General features: G+C 42.5%; 1 protein-coding gene across 2 annotated transcripts in view; it reads left to right on the top strand.

Annotated features, from left to right (window-relative positions):
- The window catches only part of vav3a (vav guanine nucleotide exchange factor 3a), a 90,240-nt gene extending 81,034 nt beyond the window's left edge, over positions 1 to 9,206 (top strand). The window contains exons 26-28 of one of the 2 annotated variants that reach the window (XM_086307001.1): positions 5,007 to 5,087; positions 6,271 to 6,422; positions 8,128 to 9,206. In XM_086307001.1, the coding sequence (XP_086163127.1) occupies positions 5,007 to 5,087; positions 6,271 to 6,422; positions 8,128 to 8,172 (278 nt within the window). In that variant the 3' untranslated portion in view covers positions 8,173 to 9,206. The remainder of the gene's footprint in view (positions 1 to 5,006; positions 5,088 to 6,270; positions 6,423 to 8,127) is intronic. The other variant, XM_086307002.1, reaches the window with a different exon arrangement.
- The last annotated feature ends 9,525 nt before the right edge of the window (positions 9,207 to 18,731 follow it).

The following is an 18,731-nucleotide window of genomic DNA, read 5'->3' as shown; positions in this document are numbered from 1 at the left end:
TGGCGAGTCTACTAAGCATGTCATTAGATTTGATAACAGTCTCTGGCCGATTGCTGAAGATCAAATCAATTTGAATGCCAGGGGAAAAGGGGGGAAACCAGTTAGAACTCTAAATAAGTTTGCACTATTAATCTGACTTAAGTTTAAATGGAATCTATTTCTCGTCACTTTTTAAATCTGTGTTATTTTGGATGATCTATTTAAGAAAAATTTAAATTCAGTACAATTCAGTTTTGATTATCTAGCACCAAATCACAGGTGTAAGGTCAAATATAACCTCAATATAAGAAAGCACTTGGCAATGGCGGGAAGGAAAAACTCCCTTTTAGCAGGAAGAAACGCGCAGCAGAACAAGGCTTATGGAGGGGCGGCCATCAGAGGGGAAAGATGAGAGAAAAAGGAGAGCACAGGGAAACAGGACAAAACAAAAACTACAGGAGAAAAATTTTATCACATGCTGGCGGTGATGAATAAACACTAGGGGAGTGAACAGAGGCGAGTGGAAAGGAGAGACTCGGTTTATCAAAGGAAGTCCTGCAGCAGTCTGAGCATCATAACTAAGAGAGGGTTCAGGGTCACCTGAGCCAGCCTTAACTATAAGCTTTATCAAAAAGGAAACTTTTAAGTCTAATCATAAAAGTAGAGAGTGTCTGTCTCTTGAATCCAAACTAGGAAGCTGAAGTCTCTGCCTCTACCTTTACTTTAAGAACTCTGGAAACTCTACAAACCACAAGTTAAGCCTGTAGTCTGAGAGCAAAGTGGTACTATGAGGTCATCAAGACATAAAATGTTGCAGAAGTTAAAACAGTGTCAGTATAGATGCTAATTTTAGTCCACGAAGGACTTCTGTAGCTGATTCTGTATATTTTTTTAAACAATTTGAACATGTAACATGCGTTATATAATATGATATAATATTAGGACTTTTATTTTTATTATTTTTATTAATTTTTACCCTAATCTATTCGTTATTTTAAGAGTAAAAAAGATTTTTAAAAAATGCTGATAATAAGATAGCATTTCACATGGGAGTAATTGTATCGAATGTGGGATATTTCACATCATTTCACATGCCAGACAGCCGGAAACCTTTAAGCATCCTCACCGGTGACGATTTAAGCAGCAGGATTTCTTTTTCTACCCGTGTCATAATGAAAAAACGTGTGACATCTCAAGACAAAGCAGCTGTTGACAGCAACACTTCTGATAGGTTTGGGGCTGTACAAGAACACAGTGATGATTAAGATTATTTATGTATCCAGCCGCTGCTTTGATTTATAATGAATGAATAAAGGAGAATGCAGTATCCGATAACACGGTTTCTTCTTTGTAATTGAACAATTCGGTTCGACTCAGTTTTATTTATATAGAGCCAATTCACAGCAACAGCGCCTTTATATTGTAAGGTAAAGGTCACACAACATTAGAAAGAAACCCCATCATATGGCCTCCTATGAGCAAGCACTTGGCAACAGTGGTAAGGAAAAACTCCCTTTAAACAGGAAGAAACTTCAAGCAGGCGTGGGGTTTGTAACTGTGAAGAAATGTGTTTTTAGACAAAGACAAACAAAAACAAACAAGCTTTTGTTGTGGGAAAAGCTGGCATGCATAAATCCCTTTATCTTTGACTAGAAATGGAAAAAATTCATTATCTGGGGTTTAAATCCACTCAGTTAACTGTTTGCAATCTTCAAACTGAAGTAGAGAGGGATCCTTGCCTTAAAAACCATAAATGTTTACCCCACGCAAGAAGAAACATAAATATTAAGCTCAGCCCGCCAGGCAAAGCACTACTGCCCATTGACTGCTAAATGGAAAATCAACCAAGTGATCACAGTCAGTGGTAAAATGATGATTTCATTTGATGCCTGCATGCCGCTGCGTGCTTTGGAGAAGTCCCTGGCTTGCAGACGATCACGTTTCAAGCGGCAGAAATGTGAACAGATTGTACTGAGCTGTTTGCTTGTTCTAAAGCGGGGCCTGTTGTTCAAACTCAGCATCAAGACACAAGTTGAGACAGCTCCAATCCAAATTTGTTTTGGAGGGTTGTTGTGGTGTGCCCCTCTGTCTTGTAGGCAGCCTGCTCCCGGTGTGCAGACTTCATTTTTCTCGCTTTCACTTTTAAACGACTCATGTTTTGATTTCTACTTTCCCAAAGCACTGCTGGAAATCTCCCAATTAACGTTTGTGCTTTGTTTTTGTCGACTGCTTCGTAGTTAGAGAAACTGATTGATTGATATTTCCTTTTTTGCCCATCGTTACAAAGGAAGAAATACTGGCGTTTAGTTAGCTGAAATGTATCCGTGGTGTGCAGGTTTCTAACTCTCGTCCTCATCTTGTGGGAAGCCGCAGCGTGTATGTGTGTGTGTGAGTGTGTGTGTGTGAGTGCGCTGTCGGTCTTCCTCCCCTCTATTATTCACCCGGCTCACATTGTGCATTCCGGTGTGGTCCACAAATCAGATTGTGCAAAAATGAAGCATGTAAGATGCAGCTGGTGTTTCGGTGGCTGTTTGAAGTGGAGCGCGATCCCTCTTCATATTGCTCGTACCTAGACACCATTAGGGGTTGCTGAGCTGTCTCTCAGTGCGCTGATTAGTATTCATTTTAAAAACCACTAGAGCCCTGCTCCTCTTACAGCATATCAATAACCCAGGCCAGTTAACTTGCCAGCAGTATTGTTGGGAGCGGCACATTTTTCATAAAGTTTGGGCATTTATCAGTCATTGTGGGGATTAGATTTTCTATTCCCACTGGCTGAAATGTAGGCTCCTGTGCAGAGGTGGCTTTAGAAACCCAAATGAGGGGTAGACTGGGGGCACGCTTTTAAAAGAACGGCAGCAGATTTGAAAAATGAGCAGAAGACTTGAATTTAAAGTGCTCGTTCTGTTCTCGGAAATAATGAACTGTGCATTGGTCATAATTACTTACTGTATGACATACACTATATTGCCAAAAGCATTCACTCCCCCAACCAAATCACTGAATTCAGGTATTCCAGTCACCTCCATGGACACAGATGTATAAATTCAGGCATGCAGACTGCTTCTACAAACATTTGTGAAAGAGTGGGTCTCTCTCAGGAGCTCAGAGAATTCCAGGATGGCCAGTCATAATATTTCATCACTACTAAATATTCCACAGTCAGCTGTTAGTGGTATTATAACAACTCAGCCGTGAAAGTGGTAGGCCATGTAACATCACAGAGCAGGGTGAGTGGATGCTGAGGCGCGTGGTGGACAGAGGTCACCAACGTTCTGCAGACCTCCAAACGTCATGAGGCCTTCAGATTAGCTCAAGAACAGTGCATAGAGAGCTTCAGTGCAGAAGTGCTTTCTGGATGCATCAGAGAGCAACTTGGGGTGGTTGGTCTCTTACCCAAGGATATTTGGCATGCAGAAAAGGCAGCCAGGAATTGAACCACCAACCTTCCGATCAGTACACCTGCTCTACAGCCACCCCGCTCATAAGAGTATGACACAGCTCCATTTAGGCGAGGTTTGTGTCATTTCAGGATTCATGTATGATCATTTTGGTTGTTCTGGATGTTGTTGAATTGCAACACTGCACTCTGCATACTATATGTATGTGGAATACGTTTTCCATGATCCTTTCTTTTTTGGTTGTTTTGTTCACCACAGTTTAACTTTTCTGGACTAAAATAATCACTGGCATCTGTTTAAGTCGACTACATTTATTCTCTGCGGTCTGTTTCTGTACTTTAGCAACACAACTGAGCAAAAAAGAACCCTTTTCATTGTTAGCATTTTACCCTGACTGTTCTCATGCCAAACTTTCTCTGCTTCTTTAGTTACGTTCCAAAAAAAACCCACGAACACCAAGGTGCTAATACTGTCAGGGTTAGAGGTTCTATTTCCCACAGCAAGGCAGTGACACTGCCAACTCTCAGACGTTACTGGAACAGGATCAGTTTCTGTAGCTGCCTCCTCTGCCAATAGGAGACAGACTGGAAGACAGACGGAAATACAAATGCAGTGGTTCTCTGGTGGGTTGTTTTTCAAGCTGTACGCCGAGATAAAGGCACAGTTAGTCTTTGTAAAGAAGAATCTGCGACATTTTCAGGTTCAGAAACAGCCTGCACAAAAGCAATTAGAGCACCCTCGAAAAATCCTGTAATAGTGGAATGTGAAATAAAGAAACGGGGTACATTACCGTGTTTTTTGAGCATCTGCAAGTCGGGGAGAATATTACAGCTACGTCTCCAACTGTGCAAAAATCCCCCTTCGCGCTGTAATTGTGAGTAGACTGCATGTTCTTCTCAATTAAATGCAATAAAGCGAAGATGTCATCCCTCATTAGCGAGGCAGAAGTCCTTTTAGCAAAGTGGAACAAGATATGTCATCGCTTTGTGTCTCAACAACATTTTAGGAGCAGTGCACATTTTTAGGACCTTCAGTGTTTCCTTTAATTCAGCGATGGCAATTAGACAAAGACCCTCTTCTCGCTTTTGCACATTTATAATGGCCGTTTGATAGCTTGTTACTGTGTTTTCTATTCCATATCAAGTGACTGTAGAAGATTTTTGAACGTGAGAGGCTTTTAGAATTCAAAATTCTCACCTTTAGTCATCGACAAATTGCTGCAAGTTTTGATAAATGTTATGGTTTGATCTCATATTTGAGTTTGGGAGAAAAAAGATTAGAATTATAATTATAGTTCCAAAAACACAGTAAATACTTTTAGGGGCACAAATTAATTAACCACCGAACATCAGTGAAAGAGCTGCTTCCAGTGGCTGTGTAGATAAGTCTCACTGGCTCTCCCCCTGTGCCTGTCATCATTTATTTTTCATCAAACTGCGACTGTGTGTTTTTTTTTTTAAATACCTCTGAAAAAGAAAGATCAAATTTTTTTTACAAAACATGCTTTTTTTTCCCTTCTCCTTTGCTTCTCTCTCCTTCCATCCCTACCCATTCCTGCCCTCCTCTACCCCGTCTTGCATCTCTCCACCCCCCTGCCTGGCCTGCACTGCCTCCGCCCTGCCATAGCCCCATTGCTCTGCGGCCTCTCTCTTCTAACTCCTGCCGGCTACAGCTTTGTACCTCCTTCCTCTGCTCCCTTCTGGTCAGGTACAGGTATTGGTTCTCTCTCTCTCTCCCTGTCTTTGCCTGTCACTTTAACACTGGGTCTCTTTCTCTCTTCACCTCGCCTGTTGATGGCTGCTCGGGAACGCTGGCTGTCCGTTTGCGTCACTGCATGAAAATCTGGGCCTTTTCCATCTTTCATGTAGCTTCTCATTGAACCGTCTCACCTCTTATGTAGTTTTGCACACATACATGCCATTCTGTACAAATTGCATGTTTGTACGATGTGTGTCCACATTTTTGCATGTGCCTGCTTGTGTGTGTGTGTGTGAGGTGCACCTTTAAGAAAAAGAGTAGAGTGTGTGAGATGTTTTCCACAGTTGGTATGTGGCTGGGTTTTGTGTGTGCTTGTCCAGGTCTGTCTGTCAAAGTAAAGGTGGAAGTGTCCAAATACACAGAGCTCCTCTATATTAGATATTCTATCCCTACGGCCAGCTTGTAGAGGTCTGACATTCCATTTCCACATGTCAGCTTTGCCCAGTCGGACCACCGGTCAGCGTCTGAAAGGGAAGAGAGCCGGCAGGGTGGGATGGAGCTAGCTAGCCGGCTCCACATGTGTCTCTCACACCGCTGTCTGCTCAGCAGGAGACATGTAGTCTAACACAGACTGCTGTCAGAACCCTGCTAAAGCTAAAGCTATGACTCTAAAGCTATGCACAGCTCTTACACTCAGAGTAGTGAGTTTGTACAAAGTCGCCAGAAGTCAAATTACCTGGCTGAAATTCCAGCTTGATGTACAAAATTGGCAGTTTTTTACATAAAATAGTTCCTTTTGTTCATACTAGATTCTAGCTAGTTTTATGAAGAACAGCTGGCTGAATTTGGCTGCGTAATTAAAACTTTTCCTTCATTATATTTGCTCTGTGGTTTTAGTTTCTTGAATACTTTAGATGAAAGGATCAGAGACGCTGGAATTTTATTGACGCTGTGGGGGAGGGGCGGTGAAGGTCCTTTCTATCTTTGTGTGAAAGGAAGAAAAATAAAATTGGTGTAGTTGTCAAAGTTAGATGTGTGTAACTCCAGGCCTCTCCACCTCTCTGTCCGTATGAGCGTCTACATGTTGCAACCGATGTGTTTGAACTCGTCGTCAGCAAAAACCATGGATGAGCACATTCTCTCTTTTTCGTCCTGTTTTGCATCCCCCTCATTTTCTTTTCTCTTCCTGCAGTGTTTACCCCCAAAGTGATTGGTGTGGCAATAGCGCGGTACGACTTCAGCTCACGCGACACCCGGGAGCTCTCTCTGCAGGAGGGAGACGTGGTTAAGATCTACACCAAGTCGGGAGCTAATGGCTGGTGGAGGGGCGAGGTCAACGGCAGGGTGAGTGGAAACCTTAAGGTGCTCAATGGCAAATTGTGGGAGGGGGGGCTTGGTTTTGCCTTCCAGGATATCATCTTTTTCTAAAATTCCCAAAAATCCCCATGTTGGTGGGCAGCATGCCATTATTCTCCTTTAAAAACAATCAACCTTGATATAAAGTATGTATCTGTCAGTATTGTTTAATCAAGGCACAGAAGTTTGTATTAGCAGTCTTCACTCTGAAATGATTCTAGCTGCTAAATTCTTAAATCCAATTTTGGGTAGCAGTAAAAGCGGGCGTTTTGCAGAAGAAAAATTTGGCAGATATTTTTGTCTGTGGCTACCTGGAAGGGGCTGTTCAGACTCAGTCTATTTTTTCATTAGTCAGTTGTGTGCAGTATTTATGTTTCCACATATCCTGTTGGAAGGATTCATTTGCTGCTCTTACATCACTTAAATGCATACGTTTTTCCAATGCCAGGAGCGCTCTCTAATCAGGTGTTAAATTCTGAGCGAAAAGGCAGGAAATCTGTGCGTCGACTCCCACTCGTGGCTGGAGTTTAGGTCGGCGGCGAGCGGCGGACTGAGTGCGTGCTTGTGTGTAAATAATGTGTTTGTGCTGCGAGTGTGAAGTGAACAGCTGCAGTAAATGGAGCTTTTCACTTTTACTAAGCCTGATGTGTGCACTGATGCCACTCTTAAAAAAACTAAGGAGGGGGAGAAGAGTCTGTGAAGTGCTGCTAGTGTCTCTTTAGGGCAAGCAGCCAGTAAAAACAGTTGGTATTACTTTTGTTGGCTCTTTCTATTTAAAATTCCAATATATCAGTACAATAATATCACATCATTAAAGCAATACAACAGTTTTTTTTTTATTTTACCAAGTTGCTATTGGCCAATCAGTATCTGCATGTATCTCGTCTGGTATGTGCTGATTTAAACAATTTTTCTGAGCATAATGCAGATAAATATGCTATATAGTTTCTTTAAAGTCAGTTACCCCATTATTTTTTCCCTTTGCCACTGACCCACTGTAGACAGATATGTAAAATAATCAGTTGATTATGTGTGGTTTTATGACATGTCATGGGCGTTGACTCACAGTTTAACTACACTTCTCAAAAAATGAAGGAAACCATCACAATAGCACTAAAACAGGAGGATGTAAACACAGACCAGACCTGTGGCGTTTAAAGACGAGGATGACCGTGACAGAAACACTTGATCAGCTCAGTATAACACAAGGCCAAGTGAACACAGCTGCACTGGAGAGGAAACGCCCAAAAAAGGGAATGGTTTTGGAAGTGGTGACGACAAACCGGGGCTTTGTCCTTATCCCTTCTGACTGTTTTTCCCTAGTTTTGCTTTTTGTTAGATTCGTAGCTGCTGACGGCGTTTGATGGTACTTGCAAACCATTCAGGTTGTACTGGTAGTCCAGCTCCTCCAAGATGGCGCATCTATATGTGCTTTTGTTAAAAATGTTTGCTGTGCTTTCCAGCACACACTCATCAGCATGGAGGAGATACCAGGAGGTGAGCTTTAAATGAGGAGAGCTGGACAGGGCAGTAGAAAGGCATCAAAGCAGCAGCAACAGCTCTTTACTGGGTCCTGGTTACATCTGCAAAGTGTCTGAAGTAGCAACAGCTGAAGCAGACTGAGAAAATGATGACTGATGGCGACATTCGACCCCTGTCTGGTTACTAATCTCAGTCTCTTTTCCCCCCTCAGGTGGGCTGGTTTCCATCCACATACGTTGAAGAGTGCGAGGAGTGAAAGGGCCCGCGTGAGGGAAAAAAGAGGAAGATAAAAGAAGAAGGGCAGCGGTGGAGTAAGCAAACCGATCTCATGACAGTGACTGAGTGAGCTTTTGCACCCCCGTCTGCTCCCGCGTTACTTTTCAGAGTGAAGCAGACGGCTTCGCTCACCTCCACGGTGCCCTGTTGCCTAAAACCATCCCGGAAGCCTTTGTACGCTGCAGATGCAGAGATGCACAGTCATTTCTGCTTGACTCTGTGTGGCTAAGCGACTCCACCGACTAGCAGCTTGCCTGTCAGCAGGGCACAGGTCTTCGCCAGACACCCCCAACCCACCCCCTCGCCCTCCTCCTCTCCCCCTCACTTCATCCGTCCATCCATAATTCATCCTCCACTTCCTTCCTCCCTGCCCTAGCCAGCCGCAGCGCCACAACTCCCACCTGTTTCCGCTTGCCAAGTCGGCCGTTGCCTGAACTGTCAGCAGCAGATACTCAAACGCCGCTCTTCCATTCATCCGCTCATCCATTCATCCATCTACACCCCCCCCCCTTATCGCTCTGTGTGGGAATAGAGTCATCTGAGAGTTGGGAGACACTTCAGTTTTCCTTTTTTTCCCCTTTCATCCTCATGTCTGAAGGGATTTCAGTCAGTTTTGACCTTGCCTGCCTGTTTTTTTCCACTAATGCAGGTGGATATTGATGACTTGATGACCCAGATTCATACACACATACGCGCGCGCGTACCACCCACCTCTCCTCTCCCTTCAGATTATTATCGCCGCACACTTGCACACGCACTCTTCCAGGAGATGTAAGAGAGGGATGGTGTTGGATATCATCGCTGCACAGTGCCAGCAATTGATCGCTGTTGTTCCTATTTTCCTTCCACCTCCTACATTCTTTATCTCCAGACCAGCCTCTCATGTTTTTTAGTTGTCTTGGCCGTTAGCGATCCCCACGCTCTTATTGGTGGCAGCTCTGTCAACAAGAGCCCATCCGCCAAGGGTTTATCTTATTGGAGGCATTAGCGGCTCGTCGGGGGTGGTGGTGGCGGTGGAAGGGGGAGGGGACAAACCACGCTACCTGGAAGCCACCTGCTACCTTAGCACTGAACGGCAGAAAAGAAAAGCACATACACAGCCCCAGCCTTGTTCTTCCCCAGTTTATCGTCTCATCGTTTCTTAGCATGTTTTGAGCTGTTGTTCCAGTTTCATCGTGTGCAGGTTTGATAAACACGGCTGATTACGTTCCAGAGGCTGCACTGGTCGACCAGGAGAGGCTATACTAACACCGACACCTGTCTCACAGAAATGGACTAGAAAAAAAATATAAAAAATATATATTTTAAGTAGTCTAGAAGGACTAACGTCATCTTTTAGAAACCTTTCTGTCACGCTTATATCTGCCTTCCCCCACCGCCCTCACCCCGGTTGTGCACAATGCTTCCTTAGTAAGAGTAAAAGCGGATTTTCCCACATTTGAAGGAATAAAAACCTTCACAGAGACGCAAGCTGTGCACGCTTTTAATGTTAACATCAACGGCAGAAAGGAGAAAGGTGCCAGAGGACACAGATCCAACATAGTGATCATGCACGCTGGACATGGAGGACTCCTCAGTAGCTGGCTTTGTGTAGCTTTGTTTAGCAATGAAATATTTGTTGGCTGTAACCTCAAATCATGTCTTTTTTCTATTTTTCAATGTGTACATATTGAAACTTTTATTTAATCGATGGTTGGTGATGTCTTTCCTCACAGTCGCCCTGTCATAGAGCAGTCCACATCGCATGTATTATGTAAGGATGGTCAAAACACTACTTTGAACTAGTCCTTTAATGTCTAGTAAGTTGTTGTTTGTCTGCATTTCTTCATTTTTCCTTCTTTTTTTTTTAACCATGCAGTTCAGCTAAAATATGATCGCATTTGTCATTGGAGCACACTGCAGGGAAGCTTAAGGAGCAGCTTAAGTGGAAACTATGGTGAAATTCTCTTGTAGACGTTGAGTTTTCAGAGTTTGTATTGATTTGAAAGAAACCATCGCTCTTCAGCTAACTCGAGAATCAGCCCGCAGGGCAATCCTTCCAGTCAGAGCTAGCCCTTCCACTGTCACGTCTGCACTGCGGTGATGCCACTGAGTATCACATTTTCTGAATTTAAGTAACGATTTATTATGAAGCAAGCCATTTATATACGCTTAATGGAGCCATTATAGTTGAAAGTCATTAATAACTCCTTGTCAGCGCCGTCTCTCCACGCCTTTTGTGATATGTAGGAGAAATGTGTTTTATATGCAGACGTTTTCTTAAAGAACTAGACCGAAGGATCGCGTTGTCATATGTTTGTGCCGTCTCCCTGCCTACCCGACACACTTTCCTCTGCTCATCAACAGTGTCGTTAAGTGACCACTAGATGGAAGCATTTTAAACACAGCCTAGCAGCCACTTCTCACTCTGCAAAAGTTTGGGCATGACATCATCTGATTAGGAGGTGAACGATATTAAAGGAAACAGCTGGCAGCAGGCTCAGACGTGCTGCTGCGAGCGTGAGAAACAGAGGAAGCTGTGAAAGACAAGCCCAGAGTATCAAAGTACAAAAGGAGGGTTGTTTAAACTGCTCCTTGGGCAGATACCACCATGACTTTTATTTTTTAGACGTGTATTGATCATTTCTGATGTTCGAGAAACTTCTCATCAAGTAAGAGCCTTCAGGACCTCCTGCTCTCCAGCACGACTGCTGTCTCCGAACAGTCAAACATGAGATTTGAGAGTGAGAGAGAGTTGTGCTGCAGAAGGAGCACACCTCTCTCCCGTCTGGGGAGAACTGGAGAGCTGGAGTGGGCTCCTCTAATCGCAGACTCTGGTAATCCACTCCTGCTCTCCCTCCTCCACCCAGATGAACTCTGACAGCGGGGCCATTTACAGCTGCAGGCTTTCCTCTCGTCCAAGTGTGCCTCCAGATTTTTTCTTTTCTTTTTTTTTGTGGGCAGGAGGGACGGGAGGAAGGCTCAAGGGTATCTGTGATCTAATCATTACACCATCTCCTCACCTCAGCGACCCTGCTGCATCCATCTCTCTGTCGGCTCCCCTCTCTCTTGCTCTATCTCACCGTGTCACTCCCCTCCTCTCTCTCCCACTCGCTCTTTACTGCTCTCTTTCCCCATCTATCTTTCATCCAATCTCCGTCTCCTCTGTTTCTCTCTGTATTCCGTCCCTCAACCCGACGCTCTGTAGGCTGTGACCGCCGCTGTGTGTTGGTGGGAGGAGAATCGGAGATTCTGTATTACGAGGAGGCAGAGAGGCTCAATCGGAAAACAAGCCCAGCAAAATGAGGACTAGTTTAATTTTACCGCAAATTAATAGGCTGGGAGAAATGATGCCAGTTAGAGAATGAATTAGAATTTACTCTCGCTATTGTGATCCCCTTGGTGTATGCACAGATTATTTCCATATGCACAGGCACATCCCACGTGGGAAAATCATTTTGACTGAATTCAGGGCTGTGTTGTTGTATTAACCTGAAACACAACTCAAATATGAGGAAAACATGGATTTTTTTTTTTCTTCCTTCTGTTTTTTTTTTTTTTTTAGTCAGTACTTCCTGTGGACTAAAGTTTGCATTGTCTGTGTTCATGCTTTTGTTATTTCAATGAAGCCAAAGATGTATGCTGTACTTACTGTTATGTCTCATAACCACGGTACCCAACCGCTGTGGCCTAACTCTAAAACTGTGCAATCCTGAGTGTGTAGCATATCCCTGTATTGTTGCTGTACTATACTGTAAATGATGTACATAGCACATAATAAAGATATACAGTACACAGCTTCTTCTGATGCACTTGTATTTCATGTCTTTTTTTAATAGATTTTTCTTAATTTTGAGAGATTGTAGTTTGAGTGTCAAGCCCTGGAGCTGAAACAACACAAATGCCAAAAATGTCAGTTCCTCAAATGTCCACATGAGGCTGACTCCAAACGTGAGTCAAATCCAATTGATCCCCACTGTTAAAATGCACATTTTTACAGCACAAATAAAGATGTTTAAAGTCTGATTAAAAATATATTTTTATATCTATTGCATATTTACACCATGACAGCTTTATAGGGGTTGAATTTTTATATATGTCACTCTATATTTAATTTGAATTAAAGTATGCATTATGTGAGGCGTGGTTTCTTTGTATGACAGGTGGATGTCAATCCGGTTGTTCAGTCTGACGTCACTAGCCGTGTCTGGGTCTAAACTCCGCTGCAGGTCCACATATCAAACGATCAGTATGGCATTACTGAGAGTTGAAAAACTGTCTAAAGTCTTTCATCTTTAATAAAATGATCAGCGTTCTGCTCTACCAGGTGTAACAATTGAGTTTAACATCCAGGCATCCATGAAAACGGAATTTATGACATTTAACGGAGTTAGAAGTTAGCAGGGAGTTAGCTCGCTAGCTTCTATCTAAATACAATATAGCATGTCCTAACTGTGGGGTTTTGGAAACAAATTAAAACGTACAGCTCTGCTATCACTTCCAACATAACTGAAGACAGGAAACTAAACAGCAGTGACGTTTGTAGGGTTACTGAAGTTTGGCTAGCTGGTATATAATGATGTGCTACCGCTAGCGACACAGCTATGTTAGCATAATATAAACAAGCTAACTTTTTTTCCACTCGATAAAAGTTAACATGAGTGTTTTCGGTGGTCAGGAACAAATGTAATCGCATGGCAGGATGCTGTAAAAGGACCAAACTTCAGCCAGGAGAACAACTGAGATAATCCATCCACAATATGAGGTTAGTCATTCATATACTGCTGCATGGGCTGGGCTGTAGTTACATCCTAAGGTTTTAAAAACTGAGCTTAAATAAATGATTAGCGGTGATAAAAGCCGAGGGAGGTGAACAGTGATCACTGACTGTTTTAGGAGCTTTTTGGAATTAAATAGAAGAAAATACAAAACATTAAACATGTTAACAACACAAAAGCCATATTAAACGCAGACTACTTTATACCTGGAAGTAGGATTCGTCGCGTCATCACTGAACAACCGGATGCTGCTACCTCTTGATCATGCTTTTTATTTTGTGCAAAATAATGAATAAACGAGGACATGAAACATCCTGTGAACTTCACTATGGTCAGTTTCATCTTTGTTAACTCAGTCAGCCTGGAAGTGACTTTTTTCTTGAAATTAGGAGCTTAAATTGCACAGCTCCCATGCTGTCACTGACGCATTCTGTTGCTGTTTCCTCCACAGGACTTAAATAACCTGCAGCCAGTGGGGTGCTGTTTCTCACCAGCGTATTGGCTAATAAGTGTGAATGAATGTGGGGATAAACAGTGGGTCTTGTTGCTGTGATCATGCTGATAATTATGAGCCGACTTCTAAAGTCTCTACTTCTAAAAATAGTAATAAATGAATACAAAAAAGGTAAACACTACCAGTACTGTGACTGTGCAAAAACACGCAGTGAATAGTTGTATTGGTGTCAAAAACAACAAAAAAAATGTGTACAAAAGTTGTGTGTACAAGCCACAGACCATATGCTTGCTGTGGCTTCTATGTAAAAGTGATCTGAATCAGGTCTTGTTTATTTGGTTGTGCATATGTGGGTGCCCGTGTGTGGGCGGTGGTCTCTTTGGCCATCTGGTGCCTGGTTACCTGCCACTGCTGCTCGGTCTCCAAATGGATCAATAGTGGCGGGCTGTAACAGCCAGTGCCCTTGGCACTGCAGGGGTGGAGAGTGAAGCTGTACTAAATGCCCACCAGGTGGGCTTCGCCTTGGCTGGGCCAGTCTGGATCACGCCGGTCCACTTCCAGCTGAGGTTTAGACCACCAGTGTGACAGATGGCTGCATGACATCACCCTTCTTCGCCACTCTGAAAGAATGTTAGGCCCAACTCTTGGACTGCTGTAGTCGTGCTTGATATGAGATTTTAACGATGAGCAAATATTTGTTTTATGTGCTGCAGGAAACAGGGTGGACTCATTTCTGTCAAAGATAAGACCCAAAGATGCCTGCTCAGTGGAAGTCCATCTTATCCTTTAGAGAGAAATGTTACTTCTCATTTATAATATTAATCCTTTTTGCTGTGTTAGGTTAACACAATGAGGACCAGCCATTCAAAACTCTGCTCAACTACCTGAACTGGTTTCACTTTAGCACTGCAGCCATTTTTCTTTTCTTTTCTTTTTTCAAATCCTTCATAAGAGCTGCCGTGTTTTGACTTCTTCGACTGCACTCCACATATCCCGCTCTATTTCTCACTCTGCCTCGCTCATGCTTTCTCTGGGTTTATTGCTGTCTTTTGGGGCCATGAGGGAGCCATCATCATTGCCAGACGGTATGGCTGCTGTGTATAAATATCAAGCAGCACTCTTTCCCCAATGTTTTCCTGGAGACTATCAGCACTGCATAAACATTGAGGTGCTGTCTACAGAACACACTCAGACAGCTCATCACCATAAAACCACACATACACCTGTCCATTCAGAAAAAAACAGAGCCACACAAACACACGCACGCTTGCTTTCCTTACTGGTTGGAGCCAGTACATTATTGTAGCCTCTAGCTTATTTTCTTACAAATGTTATGTATGCAGTGTTTTTTAAGGAAACATATGTCTGCTGTAGCCCTGCTTGCATGTTAACATGGCTCGGCATTGCTCAGAAACAAAAGCGATTGCATTTATTCCATCTGACACCTGCACGAAATACACTCATGCATACTGTAGTGCACTTTTCAGAGCCTCACTTCTCAGTCTTCGCTGTTATTCACACATGCAATCACAAACAATCTATAGCGCGTGTCCCCCAACGCACACGGCGGTGACAGATGGTAGCGAAAAACTGCCTTCAATAATAACCGCCGTTACAAAACGGTTAAAAATGTATCCTTTCGTCAGCTCAGAGACTCCCTCCAAAATGTATTCGCCACATTACACTTGCTGCATTTAACAGGTTCAGCTCTTTTCTTCTCCGAGCCTCCTTAGAGTCGTAGAGGTGTTTGTCCTTCCAGATCCACGTTCAAGGTCAACCTGAAAGCTTCCCGCGTAGCCGGGAGTGTGGATGTAAATGTACTGAAACACAAATACGAACCTGATAATAAGAATCTTAAGCTGATGCATGCCGTTATATTCTAATACATGTGTCATCACACTCAAGTATTTACAGTGTGATGACGCCCTTTAGTTCGTTCTCCAACATTTCTTTTTCATTGCAAGAAAAACAAGATGAAAACATGCATCACACCTGTGACCTATTCATGCTGTCTGGAGGTTGCTGTAATACAGAGGCAGAAGGTTATATATGATTATATATAGTCGCCTTGAGGTGACTGCTGTCATTGTTGGTCTTGTGCTGTATAAACAAACCTGAACTCAGCTGAATATTGGCCTTCTGTATTATTACAGTTAAAGTTATACTAACTCATTCCAGTGTGTTACCATGGCTACATGACAGCAAATTACCACAGAAAAGCACAATGCTTTTAAAAATATATAAATGAAAAATAAATAATACATGCATGCACTATGCATTTGTGTAAAATGTACTCGTGCACATTCTTGCAGAATACAATCGTTCTCGCCTCAGATCAGAGCAGATTCAGATACAGTCGTGAAAAAGTTTGGAGACTCTCAGCAACAGTACCCTGACTATTGTCAGTGGTCAGAATGTGTAGACACTTCCTGCAAAAAGAAGACATTGATGCCATTGACCGGCCCTTACATTCTCAGACCTGAATCCAATTGCGAACCTCTGGGACATTGCATATAACTGCATTTGACATCCCCTAATAGCACCACAGACTGTCCAGCAGCTCACTAATGATCTGATCTAGATCTGAGAGGAGATTCCTTCATCTACTTCCCTACTGTTTCATGCTATTAGTAGTAATAAGGACACTAGCAAAAAAAAAGCAAAACTCGAGAAAAATCGGTCTGGTGGGATAAGTAGAATTCAATTCAATGTATTTATATAGCACCAAATCACGACAACAGTTGCCTCAAGGCACTTGCTACTGTACAGTAAAGACCCTACAATAATACAGAGAAAACCCCAACAATCAAATGACCTGCTGTGAGGAAGCACTTGGCAATAAAGGGAAGAAAAAACTTCTTTTTAGCAGGAAGAAACGTCCAGCAGAATCAGGCTCAGGGAGGGGCGGCAATCTGTCGCAACTGGCTGGGGCTGAGGGCAAGAAGAGGGGATGGTCTGTGGTCACCACCTGCAAAACCATTCAGTTATGAGGCTTTATGTGGCCTGCTGTCACTTTATTTAACGCTGAAGCCGATAATATAATTTCACAATGGTTTATGCTTCCTAACTGGACTGAATGATATCCCTGAAGTTTCACTGATTGTGCTAAACTGTGATGATCAAGTCATGTTTTAATGGGTTTTTTGAGCAGTGGATTACATTTTCCTCGAGGCGAGCACATCCTGGATGAGCTGTAACACAGAGGACGTCAAGAAGTACAGTTTGGTGTCTTAAGAAGAAATTAGCTATAGAGAAATTAAATGTTTTTATGCCACGGTGTAAACGTGTAAATTTCACTATCAGAAATGGGTATTTTAGCATCTTTAAGGGTTGACTCAATTTGGAGGAAGCCTCTAGTGGCCATTTGTGTCCCTGCAGTTTTTGGAAGCGCTTTGCAACCTGACATCATTTCTTTCAATCATATAGTGCAACCTAACGTGTATGCAGAAAAATTGAGAATAAAATTGTAGTTTGGGTGGATTATATTCATGAAATTCCATTTTAATTATATATTTACAGTGACTGACTCATTTTTATTTGTACGTGATTTTAGAATTTTCTCATGCGATCACCTTTTGACCTTAGCACTTTCACTTACAACAATATAAGATCCCCTAAAACCGAAAACTTTCATATAATTTAGATGAGTAAGAACTTTATTTAAACTTTTATTAGGCTTTCAAAAGTTTTCAAAAATATCAAATAAAAATGTGGATTAAAGGGCAAATATAATTCAGTGCCTCATGCAGTGGCACTGACATAAAAAAAAACATGGGTGTCTTAGATTGGAATATTTACCTCACTACAAATGTGCTATTGCTTCAAGGCACCGCTGGGACACGCAGATACAGAATATATATGTGATGTTAGTTAACAGGCTAGAAAGGGTTGAAGCCGCCTCAGGGCGAATATAAGAGAAATATTAGGAACATTAATTTTAAAGTGTGTAAATGAACTCCAAGTAGCCTTTTATTTTCACTCCAGCGGATTTAAATTTTAAATCAGTGTTTTGACTCATGCACAAGTGCAAGTTCATCACAGCAGAGGTCTCCGGGAGATCCTGGAATTCTTCCGTCCCCTGTGATTTGTACCGGGAGGCTGGAGCTCACAATGATCCACTCCAATTTGGCAGAGGAGATGAGGGAAGGTCTCACTCTGCGTGGTAAGCTACTGTCTCGGTTACATTTCATTTGCCCCTGTCTTCCAACTGCATTAGCCCATCACGCCTTGTAATATTGAAGTGGGACTGGAAGGATTTTCCGGCAGCGTATAACTTGAGTTACAGGATCCTCACCGCTGTAATGAACGCTGCAGACGGGCAGTATGACATGCCATTTGCCTGACATCAATTATCTACATGACTATCACATTTCTAATTTGACATGTTAACCACTTGATTGCAATTACTCCACCGAGATGTTTGGTTCTGAGCAAGTGTGCTGTTTTAATGTGGGGACATTATGGCAGTATCATGAATAAATGTTCAGTTTTTTCCCCCTCCCTATGATTTAGATGCTGCAGAGACACAATTTACTGCTACACTTAGCTAATACCTTAATTCTGTAATGTACTTCTTCAATTACAGGGAAGAAGAAAGAGGATGAATTCAGCTATTTATAGTTGTGTTGTTTTTTTTTAATATGAAAAGCACAGAGCCCTGGAGGCCCTGTTAAAAACATGCTGGTTAACACTTGACACACAAACGCAGCACAAAGCCATCTGTTTCAAGTCACAGATATTTCAATCAACGCTTAAGAATAAGACGATGGGGAAAAAAAGTGATATGGGAGCAAAAAAGAAGTTTTCTGTACTTGAGATCCTCATACTGCAGCCGGTGCACCCAGTTCGATCTCTGATAACAAGAAGTCCCTGTTAGGGCTTTACTTTAGCAACGTTTCACATCTGTGCTGCTGCAAATAATGAAAGGACTCAAAAGCCAGGGAAGAAGGAGAAAAATCGTTTATTGAAAACAAATGTGGCTAATCAGCTAACATTAGAGAGCCGCTTTACATCAATCCATCAGATCATCTTATAACATCATACCAATCAAAGCCTACTTCTAGTGTCCGTTTAAACAGGAGTCGCTGTTGAGAAGAAGGGATTGGCTGCTGGGCTTGCACATGCAGCTCTTTGCTTTGCTAGACGTTCATGAATGCAGCGTCAATACTGCTAATAAAATATTAAAAAGACATATAAGCCCTTATTAAAGTTTTTAATTTGGTAAAACAGAAAAAAAAACCCTTTAAATATGCATCTTAGTTTTGTTTACGTGTATTTTGGCTTATATGACACAGCAGATAGTGAATATATTATAGCATATCTCTCTCA

The sequence above is a fragment of the Aulonocara sp. 'chitande type north' Nkhata Bay genome, linkage group LG9 (assembly GCF_057382095.1).
Source record: "Aulonocara sp. 'chitande type north' Nkhata Bay isolate Kocher_YH1m ecotype deep benthic linkage group LG9, A_spYH_male_GT1.1, whole genome shotgun sequence".
NCBI lineage: Eukaryota > Metazoa > Chordata > Actinopteri > Cichliformes > Cichlidae > Aulonocara > Aulonocara sp. 'chitande type north' Nkhata Bay.
Note: the sequence above shows the minus strand (reverse complement) of the source record. Positions and strands in the feature narration are given on the sequence as shown.